This window comes from Bufo gargarizans, chromosome 6 (assembly GCF_014858855.1).
Source record: "Bufo gargarizans isolate SCDJY-AF-19 chromosome 6, ASM1485885v1, whole genome shotgun sequence".
Classification (NCBI taxonomy): domain Eukaryota; kingdom Metazoa; phylum Chordata; class Amphibia; order Anura; family Bufonidae; genus Bufo; species Bufo gargarizans.
Genome location: NC_058085.1, coordinates 34,074,987 through 34,086,598, shown reverse-complemented (window position 1 = coordinate 34,086,598; position 11,612 = coordinate 34,074,987). Strand labels below are relative to the sequence as shown.

Below are 11,612 nucleotides of genomic sequence, written 5' to 3'. Positions count from 1 at the left end.
GTATCACTGTGTTGTCAGGTTCCTATAAGGTGTCAGGATGTCACCGTCTATTTCTCCTTGGAGGAGTGGGAGTATTTAGAAGGACACAAAGATCTGTACAAGGACGTCATGATGGAGGATCACCGGCCATTCACATCACCAGGTAATAGACATGACTAAATAAACACGTCCTCTCATTTTCTCTATATAAGGAATGAACTGAATGTGTTTCCTACAGTTAGATCCAGTAAGATAACAACACCGGAGAGATGTCCCAGTCCTCTTTTTCCACAGGATGGTTCAGAAGAACATAACAATGTCCCACAGGATGATCAGGTAGATAGAGATAATGTCTCATGAAATGTTCTCTATGATCTGTAGAAAGGCTGTGAATATCTTGTGTTCAGTCTTGTTTTATGTAACATTTTTTGTTATGGTGGCGCTCCATGTCCACTGCCATCCCGCATCTGGGGTGGACACGGGCACTGAATCACTCACCCTGCCACTGTCTGGTGGCCAAGCAGCAATGAACCTTTCCTGACGCCCAGAAACAGGGCTGACCGTTGGAGTTTTGTGTCCCTTATTGGAGGCTGCAGCCAACATGACCATGAGCTTTTCCTAATCTCTCTGTGCTTTGCACTTGTGTCTCTAACCCCAGCCAACCACAACGGGACTATTCCAAGAGGTATCAGCTTGGTGGCTCCCCTGCAGCAAAGGCCAGATTCCTGTGTAGGGAATAAAGGGTGAAAAGGAGGGTACTGCCAGGATAAGTCCCTCAGGACAAGCCCAAAGTCAAACCAGTGGGTTGGCATGATTGATCTACGTCCACTGTCTGTAACAGTTTTAGCCTTGTATAATGAGAAAGGTGGAGATGGCAGGATTACAGCTGACCATAGACATTACATGTTGTATGGATCGTCTCACAATCTTCTGACTATGGTTACTGCTGTTTGGAACAAACAGGTGGGAGTTTTACAGGAGACCTGCAGATATTTGGGTCAGATAACTCTTGCTGTCATGTCATTTTTGGTACTTATTCTAATTACTGATTAAAAACCTTCAACACGACTTCAACTGTCTGATGACTTTTACAATATTTCTTTCACAGCTTGTGAATCCAGGTGAAGATCTGAATATTATATATGTTACAGAGACACATGTGAGGGGTGATAAGGAGATTAGAGAGGATATTCCTACAGATATCCGCCCAGGTGAGTTGTAACCACTAAACTAGGCTTCTTGCACACGGCCGTTGCCTGACCGTGGCCATATTGCGGGCCACATACGTCTCTTCCGCAATACACTTAAATGGGTCTGGAAATCCGGAGATGCGGTGCGGTTTTTGCAGAACGGACGGATCACAAACCAATTCAAGATAAATGGGTCTGGATCCGTCCCTGCCGCCGCACGGACGTTGCCCCCGAAAATTACGGTCCCCAATGTACGGAACAAAACCAATACGTTTGTGTGCAAGAGGCCTAAAACAGAGAAGACTCTACTCATTTTCTTAAGCTCAATTTTCTAGCATTTTAGATGATAAACTTGCTGATCATTTATATTATGTACGTGAACATGGATATAAAATATAACTATGTGAACGAGGCCTGTTCCATTATCCTCTGCTATAAGTACTTCAGAATAATTTGCCAATTTTTCAACTAAGGAACCGTATTCCTTCAAAATAAGCCTAGTTCACTTGTCAGTGTTTGGTAATCTACAGTGACTGTCAGCCTAAACCTCGTGCAGGTCAACAACACAGAAGTGGTAAAAATCTTTCCATTATACCATATCTCTGTGTAGGCTCCATTCCTGGTTTGACTAAATCAATGGGCGGTTTGCCTAATGGCCAAATATTTTCTGTATAGAATATTATTTTTCTGTAGCTCGATCTAGGTGATCTACCATGGAACTGAGGACAAACATGTTTTGCAAATTATACTATTGCGCATTCTTTTGCATGCCCCAATTTCAGATATCCCAGTGGCCCCATAGTAGTGATGGCAGCCACAATTATTATTTATAAGGCTAGTGAATATGCTAGACTATTAGTATAAGCAGTTCTTGGTGTTATTTTTCTATGTAGATAGTTTAGCCAATACTAGGGATAGATTATGAAGGCAGGAAAAGTCTAAAGGACTTTTTTAGACAATAAAAAAAAGAGATACCAGCCTTACACTTGCTCTAAAGCCATTGCTTCTTTGAGTCAACACTGCTCCTCCTCTCTGCCCTGTTTTATGCCAAAGTGCATGCAGCCATCAAGAAGTGTGTGACACAGACACCACCTAATAGCACTGACTCATAGGTCTCTATCTTATTCTCTATTGAGCCTTTCACTAGAAAAGAGTGGTGGTAGACACATTGAAACCTATAAAGATACTGGCTTTAACCCAAAGTGGGAAACTACAAGAGAACAGCCTGATGGCCTAACGTCATGATTTACTGGTCCTTACTCAGAGGTCTACTGATAGCTAATGCTCTGTTTTGCCATTAATATCTCCGTCGACAATTACATTTTTCTCCATGCTTTGCAAATTTGAAGGACATTTTCTACAGAAATATTTATAAAATATAATAATATCATTCTATGGTTATATTATTCAAAATTGTAAAATGTTTTCTTTTTGACAGATTACTGTAACAGGAGCTCAGAAGAACATCTGGTATCTTTACATTTTAAAGCAGATGATCATTTTGTCACACAAGATACCTATGAAAAACATGCCATTATAACAGATGTACCCTCTGACATTCACAGCAAAAATCTATCATCTGATGCTATGAAACATGTGGAGGAGAAGCCATTTTCATGTTCAGAATGTGGGAAATGTTTTACTTTAAAAAAAACTCTTGTTGCACACCAGAGAATTCACACAGGAGAGAAGCCATATTCATGTTTGGAATGTGAGAGATGTTTTGCTTGGAAATCAGACTTCATTAGGCATAAGAGAAATCATACAGGGGAGAAGCCTTTTTCATGTTCATATTGCGGGAAATGTTTTAAACAGAAATCAGATCTTGTTATGCATCAGAGATTCCACACTGGGTCGATGCTATTTGCATGTACAGAATGTCATAAATGTTTCAACCAGAAATCAGATCTTGTTAGACATCAGAGAATTCACACAGGGGTGAAGCCATTTTCATGCCCAGAATGTGGGAAATGTTTTACTCAAAAATCAAGTCTTGATTACCATCAGAGAAATCACATAGGAGAGAAGCCATTTTCATGTTCAGAATGTGGGAAGTGTTTTACGTTGAAATCAATTCTTCGTAAACATGAGAAATGTCACACGGGGAACAAGATGTTTTCATGTTCAGAATGTGGGAAAAATTATAGTTCTAAATCAGCTCTTCTCATTCATCAGAGAATTCACACAGGGGAGAAGCTATTTTCATGTTCAGAATGTGGGAAATGTTTTACGTTGAAATCAAATCTTCTTAAACATGAGAGACGTCACACGGGGGACAAGCCATTTTCATGCCCAGAATGTGGGAAATGTTTTACTCGAAAATCAAGTCTTAATTACCATCAGAGAACTCACACAGGAGAGAAGCCATTTTCATGTTCAGAATGTGGGAAGTGTTTTACATCAAAATCAATTCTTCTACAACATGAGATGCGTCACACGGGGGACAAACCGTTTTCATGTTCACAATGTGGGAAAAATTATAGTTCTAAATCAGCTCTTCTCATTCATCAGAGAATTCACACAGGGGAGAAGCTATTTTCATGTTCAGAATGTGGGAAGTGTTTTACATTGAAATCAAATCTTCTTAAACATGAGAGACGTCACACGGGGGACAAGCCGTTTTCATGTTCAGAATGTGGGAAAAATTATAGTTCTAAATCAGCTCTTCTCATTCATCAGATAATTCACACAGGGGAGAAGCCATTTTCATGTTTAGAATGTGGTAAATGTTTTAACAAAAAATCAAATCTTGTTACACATAAGAGAACTCACACGGGGGAGAAGCCGTTCTCATGTTCAGAATGTGGAAAATGTTTTAACAGGAAATTACATCTCATTGCACATCACAGAATTCACACAGGAGAAAAGCCATATTCATGTTCAGAATGTGGGAAATGTTTTACTTGGAAATCATATTTTGTTAGACATCAGATGATTCACACAGGGGAGAAGCCATATTCATGTTCTGAATGTAGGAAATGTTTTACCCAGAAGTCAGCACTTGTCATGCATCAAAGAACTCACACAGGGGAGAAGCCATTTTCATGTTTAGAATGTGGCAAATGTTTTATTTGCAAATCAGATTTTGCTAGACATCAGAAGAGTCACACAGGGGAGAAGCCATATTCATGTTCTGAATGTAGGAAATGTTTTACACAGAAGTCAGCGCTTGTTACGCATCAAAGAACTCACACAGGTGAGAAGCCATTTTCATGTTTAGAATGTGGGAAATGTTTTACTACGAAATCAGCTTTTGTTAGACATCAGAGAAGTCACACAGGGGAGAAGCCATTTTCATGTTTAGAATGTGGGAAATGTTTTACTTCGAAATCAAATCTTGTTACACATCAGATAATTCACACAGGAGAGAAGCCATATTCATGTTCAGAATGTGGGAAATGTTTTAACAGGAAATCAAATCTTGTTGCACATCAGATAATTCACACAGGGGAGAAGCCATATTCATGTTCTTAATGCGGGAAATGTTTTGACTGGAAATCAAATTTTGTTAGACCAAGTGAATGTACACAAGGGAAAGCCATTGTTATGTCCCGAATGTGGGAAATGTTTACCCACAAATCACATCTTTCTAAACATCAGAGAACTCACACAGGTGAGAAGCCATTTACTTTTGTTAAACTAAAGAAAAATTTCACTTATAGTCAAAGTAAAGTCATGTCACAAAAGAGAAAAGGAAATCGGTTAAGATTCATAAATGATTATTATGAAATCTATGTAATTACAAATCAAGGTCTCTTATCCAAAAAGCAAATAGAATCCAGATAACTCGCCTATATATCCACCATATGCAGAGAATATTATACATTAATATATTTAACTGAATATTAAAACTTGTTTCTAATTATTAAAAATATTTGCTTTAAAACTTGCATAGTTATGTTTGAATATTTATTTTGTTATTTGTTGCATTTGTAAGGATTGTTCTCTCTGCCTGGGACGGCGATGACAGACTTCTCATCAAACAGGGGGTTTTCAAGCTCAAATGATGTTTTATTGGTCGCAGCTTCACATCACAACATGTTACATCAACACAAAACAATAAATACTTTTTTTTATTTTGTGCCATTAAAACTCCAACTCACTGTTCTTATGTGGGAATATAAGGACCCTCATTCTATTGATTATGGGAATAGGTGATTGTCAGGCTCTCCACCTGCTTTGTCCGTCGCTGCTGACCGGGTACCTTTTTTCACGTTTATTTTTATTAATGAAAAAGAAACATATACAAACCATTATGTTTTTCATTCCATGTTACAATATGAATTTATTATTGTTTTTAATTCCCCATAATCACCCATTTCCCACCCCTCCCTACCATTGCAATGCGTCTCTAGGTACTTTATGATCCTACTCAAATATGCAATAATGGAAACATAAATTTGGGGATGAAAAAAGGATCAAGGCATCCAAGCTTCCCATATCTTAGTCCACTTCTGACTATTTCATTGCCTCTATAGAACCTTCTCATAGTTCTTAACCAGATTTTTCAAAGAATTCAAATTTGGAACATCTCGTGAGAACCAAACTCGAGTAATCAGAATTCTCGTCAATAACAATATTCAAAAGAATCTTCCTATACTTATGGCAATTTACCTTAGAGAGATCACTCAATAATGACAAACCAGTATTCTTTTAATTTTGGACAAGACCAGAGCATGTGTAAGTGATCACCCCGAAAAAAACAAAACACTATGGACACTTAGAACTATGTCTTAACCCATATTTATTGAGCCACAAAGGCGTGATATATAATCTATGTAGAATATTAAATTGTATCACTATGTGATGAAAGTTATGTGATATTGAACTCAAATTCAGTAATCATCTCCCCAGGCCCTTTGTCCTGGTGATTGTGTTTAATTAAATAGTGCCTTAAGTAAGAACTTATACAAGTATGTAATCCTAACCTTATGGCGTAGATTCCCTAGAAATTAATCTAAGGAGGTAGAGATATCTATCTTCAACAGTGATTTATTCTTTACACTAGAAAGTGCCAAACGTATTTGAAAATATCTAAACCAAGACAAACCAACAATAGTCTCAGTTTGTGTTAACACTGAGAACAGAAGTATCTCTCCATTCTTCACCACTTGTGCTATATATAAAATATTATTTTTTTGCCAATACTAGAGGGGAGTACAATGAAGAGATCCTGTTATTTCCAGACATCTTCTAATAGTGTCTCATGCCTTAGATAATAACTTTTTAGCCTCTTTACACTCCTGTTGCATATTAGTTAATTGCCCCAATTTCAATAATGTGAAAATGTTGTTATACAGAGATCTCCTCACCAGAGTAGTACACAATAAACTTTTCTTCCATTCCAATTCCAGCACATTGGCCACAGAGTGAAATCTCTGGAATCCACCCAGACAGCCTCCCTTGAACATAGCTCAGCGGTGTCACGCTCCTGGCTTCTTGTCAACAACACATTAACTCCCTGTATTTAGGGATTGAAGACCAGGAGAATCGCAGTCGGAGGAACAACCTCCGCTTCAGGGGAATACCTGAGTCGGGGACTAACGAGGAAATTATTGCTGCCGTCAAACAAATCATGGACTCTCTCCTGGGGAACAACGACTCTGCCTCCATTATCGTGGAAAGGGCCCATAGAGTCCTCAGACAGAAGCCGAAAGACTCTGAGCCACCCAGGGATATCATTTATCATTTTTTGAATTTCCTGAACAAAGAGAAAATCCTTACAGCACCCAGAGTCTCACAAAATATCACATTTGGAAATTCCTCCATTTCAATATTCCAAGACTTATCTCCAATCACCTTGCAAAAAACAAGAACCAGCGAACATTTTACTGACCTCCTCCGTGACAAACGTATACCTTACAGGTGGACCTTTCCTTTTGGCCTAGCCTTCAGGTACTCTGGAAGGAACATCAAAATCTCCTTGCACACTGATTTGCAAGACCCATTTTCCATCATGGACATTCCTCCTCTGGATATTGCGAACTGGGATGCAGTGACTGACATCACTTCACTTCCAGAACTCCCTAAACCGATCCCTTGGGAAAGAATCTCTACACCAAATCAACAACGTGTAGACAGCGCAGCGGTATCCTAACTCCTAAAAGGATCACCTGATTCTCCTCAGAAACTAACATGGCTCCCTCCTTTAATAGTGTTTTATAACCTCCATTATCTTTGTATTCTTCTCCACCTCGCTATAGCCCTCACTATCTCTCCACAATCTCTACTTTTTCTTTCCTTAGGTCCCAGGAAATAGCATTGCCTTTCCTTAGCTCTTCTGTTCTATTGTTTTGGTTATTGTTTTGTTCCCCATTTGTTTTCTTATAGATATGAAACACGTGGGTACAATCTTCAAAACCAGAGGTCCACTACTGCTTATAGACTTGCCTCCCTTGGGGCTGCCATGAGAGTCCTTTCTCCTTTGCTGCAATGTGAGTATACCTACAGTTTGATTTATCCATTACCTACTTCTATTATAAACAATGACTAGTCTCTCTTCAGTATCTTATAATGTAAAGGGGCTTAGGTCTCCCTCCAAGAGACCCCAAATCTTCTCCCTTCTTTGGAAGGAAAAATGCTCTGTGATCTTGCTCCAGGAAACTCACTACAAGCATGGTAAATACCCAGACCTCTCTTTTTCAAAATTCCCTAACTGGTATCATAGCGGAGCAGATGGTGCAGCCTTCAAGGGGAGTAAGTATAGGCTTTCGGAAAGACGTCCCTTTCACTTATTCCTCCCATACCCAAGATCCCGAAGGCTGTTATATTATCCTGAAGGGCCTTATTGGCCATAAAATGTATACTTTTGCTAATATATACGCACCTAATACGGATCAGATTTCATGGCTAATATCTGTTTTAGAACTGATAGAATCTACCCATGAAGGTACTCTAGTCTTGGCGGGTGATTTCAATGTGACTTTACAACCCCTCAATGACACATCCTCCAAGCAATCACCCTTCTCGGCGAGATCGTTAAAGAAGCTTAACACCAGGCTATTTGAGATGGGTCTCATAGATATTTGGAGATGCCTAAATCCCTCTGTTATTGACTATTCTTTTTATTCTGCTGCAGGACAATCCTACTCAAGGATTGATTACATACTTATGTCCAAGGAACAATTGCAATACTGTGTGGATTCAAGGATCGGAAGTATCACGATTTCAGATCACTCCTCTGTCTTCTGCTCGTTAAAGCCTCCTTCTGATCCAGGTAGGTCATCCATCTGGAGGCTTAAGGAGTCCATTCTGAGCAATGATGGTCACAAAAAACACTTCACTTCCCTATTAGAAGAATACTTTTCCACCAACAACAACCCAGGCATATCTCCCCAAGTTTTATGGGACACCCACAAAGTATTCATATGAGGCCACTTTATCTGTAAATGCACCTATTTGAAGAAACAGGCTGATGAGCGTCTTTCCTCCCTACTAAGTCAAACACATACCCTAGAGTCCCTCCACAAAAGATCATTAGCAGCTCACTACTTATCTGACCTCACTTCTCTTAGATCAGAGCTTAAAAATCTTCTCAATAAGAAATCTGCCAAATACTACCTGTCGTCCTAATAATTTTTTTTGCTCATGGCAACAAAGCATCAAAATATTTGATGCATCGCATCAAGCGTAGAAAACTAGCACGATATGTGTCCTCTATCAGATCCCCTCAAGGACAACAACTTTTTTCAGCCGATGCTATTGCCGAGCAATTTAGACTATTTTATGAAACCTTGTATAATCTGCCATGCCCCAGAGGTGACATACCCACTCAGGCCAGAGATTTATTTGCTACTATTTTCTTGGATACTTTAGACCTCCCAAAACGTTTACCTTCTCAATGTAAGGCTCTAGAGAAACCATTTACACTAGTAGAACTCTCCCTTGCTCTTAAAACCATTTATCCGCTGATATGACTACCTTATGATTACCATAATTCCCAAGGAAGATAAGAACCTTACCTCGTGTGCCAATTACCGCCCCATATCATTATTGAATATTGACTTAAAGCTCCTGGCAAAAATGTTAACCACCAGATTACAATCCTTCCTCCATCTGATCCATCCAGATCTGGTGGTGTTTGTGAAAGGCCACGAGGGGAATACCACCAAAGTACTTGATGCCCTTTTTCTGCGCTTCACACAAAAAGCTGCCATTAGTGCTCCTTGGTACCGATGCTGAAAAAGCATTCAACCGATTAGATTGGTCCTTTATCAAACACACCCTTTGCAAATTTCATTTCCCAGCCCCCTATATCAATGCCATTTTTTATATGTATGAACATTCTTCTGCTTCTGTATTGGTAAATAGCAAATGAGCCCCCAAAGGGGGAGGAGTATTGTTAACTAAAATATAACTTTTAATTCAATGTGCAACTAAAACACACTAATTTTATACAAAATGTTAAAAACTGATGGGGTCCAAGCCTGGTACCAGTAGTGTATTGGTAAATTACCTCACCTCAGACCGTTTTTCTATTAAGAACAGTACACGCCAGTGATGCCCCCTCTCCCCCCTCATCTTTGTATTAGTAATGGAAACCCTTATGCAGGCCCTGAGACAGAAGAATATCATGGGATTGAAAGTGGGCTCTCAGGAATTTAAATTAGCAGCTTTTGCTGACGACTTATTGATTCTTACCACAAACCCTGTCAAATCCATGCCCTCAATAATATCCCTTTTGCAGAGATTCATCTCCCTCTCTAACTTCAAAGTTAATCCACATAAGTCCAAGATTCTTCATATTGGCCTTCCCCCTACATTAGTATCAACCCTACAACTTGACTCCCCATTCAATTGGTCCATTCAGCAATTAACTTATTTAGGGGTTAAACTATCCCCTCACCTTTAAGATCTTTTTCACCTTAACTACACTCCTCTCGGTCCATCGTTGCTCAGTTGGACTCATTGGACTGCCATTACCTATCTTGGTTTGGAAGGAAAAACATGGTAATGTCATTGGTGATTCCACAGCTGACCTACCTTCTTCAGGTACTTCCAATCACAATTCCTAAATCATACTTCCGAACCCTGAACAGCCATATTTGCCATTTCATATGGCAAGGAAAGAAATCTACAATATCTTTTTCTACCCTAACGAAGCCCAAAATAATTTTGTGGGATAGGTCTCCCAGACCCAGAATTATACACTCACCTAAAGAATTATTAGGAACACCATACTAATACGTGTTGGACCCCCTTTTGCCTTCAGAACTGCCTTAATTATATGTGGCATTGATTCAACAAGGTGCTGATAGCATTCTTTAGAAATGTTGGCCCATATTGATAGGATAGCATCTTGCATTTGATGGAGATTTGAGGGATGCACATCCAGGGCACGAAGCTCCCGTTCCACCACATACCAAAGTTGCTCTATTGGGTTGAGATCTAGTGACTGTGGGGGCAATTTTAGTACAGTGAACTCATTGTCGTGTTCAAGAAACCATTTTTCCAGTCTTCAACAGTCCAATTTTGGTGAGCTCGTGCAAATTGTAGCCTCTTTTTCCTATTTTTAGTGGAGATGAGTGGTACCTGGTGGGTTCTTCTGCTGTTGTAGCCCATTCGCCTCAAGGTTGTGCGTGTTGTGGCGTCACAAATGCTTTGCTGCATACCTCGGTTGTAACGAGTGGTTATTTCAGTCAACTCTTCTATCAGCTTGAATCAGTCGGCCCATTCTCCTCTGACCTCTAGCATCAACAAGGCATTTTCGCCCACAGGACTGCTGCATACTGGATGTTTTTCCCTTTTTACACCATTCTTTGTAAACCCTAGAAATGGTTGTGCGTGAAAATCCCAGTAACTGAGCAGATTGTGAAATACTCAGACCGGCCCGTCTGGCACCAACAACCATGCCACGCTCAAAATTGCTTAAATCACCTTTCTTTCCCATTCTGACATTCAGTTTGGAGTTCAGGAGATTGTCTTGACCAGGACCACAACCCTACATGCATTGAAGCAACTGCCATGTGATTGGTTGACTAGATAATCGCATTAATGAGAAATAGAACAGGTGTTCCTAATAATTCTTTAGGTGAGTGTATATATAAGCTATTCATCTGTGTAGGGTGGTAGATTGGCTCAGGTCCTCTCCTCATAAACAATGTCTCTCCTTGGAAACTGTATATTTTCCTTCCACTTACAGGGCTTTGTTGTTGGCGTGCCGCCCACTTTCGGCCCTCCCATCCATTCCCAACCCAATAATCCATTCTTCCGTAAAGGTATGGAGGTGGTTTTCAGCCACTCTTAAAACATTTGCCTTCCCCTTTCCTCTTCTCCAAATTAAAGACGTAATTTATCTCAGCCCAAAACCACTCATAGATTCATGTCCTCTTGGGGTTAGATCCTCTGCCATTCCGTTATTGGATTTGCTGGACTCCGAAGGTTGCACCTTATAAGAACCTGAGCTTTGGAACTAAGCTAAACATCCCCCCTTCCCATAGTCTA

At 39.8% G+C, this 11,612-nt stretch overlaps 1 protein-coding gene across 1 annotated transcript; it reads left to right on the top strand.

Moving 5' to 3' along the window:
- Positions 1–271: 271 nt before the first annotated feature.
- LOC122939924 (oocyte zinc finger protein XlCOF7.1-like) lies at positions 272–5,059 on the top strand. Its single transcript, XM_044296146.1, has 3 exons — positions 272–315; positions 1,088–1,190; positions 2,608–5,059. Exon 3 carries the CDS (start codon positions 2,757–2,759, stop codon positions 4,641–4,643), a length of 1,887 nt encoding a protein of 628 aa, XP_044152081.1. The 5' UTR covers positions 272–315; positions 1,088–1,190; positions 2,608–2,756; the 3' UTR covers positions 4,644–5,059.
- The last annotated feature ends 6,553 nt before the right edge of the window (positions 5,060–11,612 follow it).

Bases quoted from the DNA above. Each gene is read 5' to 3' on its own strand.
- LOC122939924 (XM_044296146.1), top strand. From the start codon at position 2,757: ATGAAACATGTGGAGGAGAAGCCATTTTCATGTTCAGAATGTGGGAAA.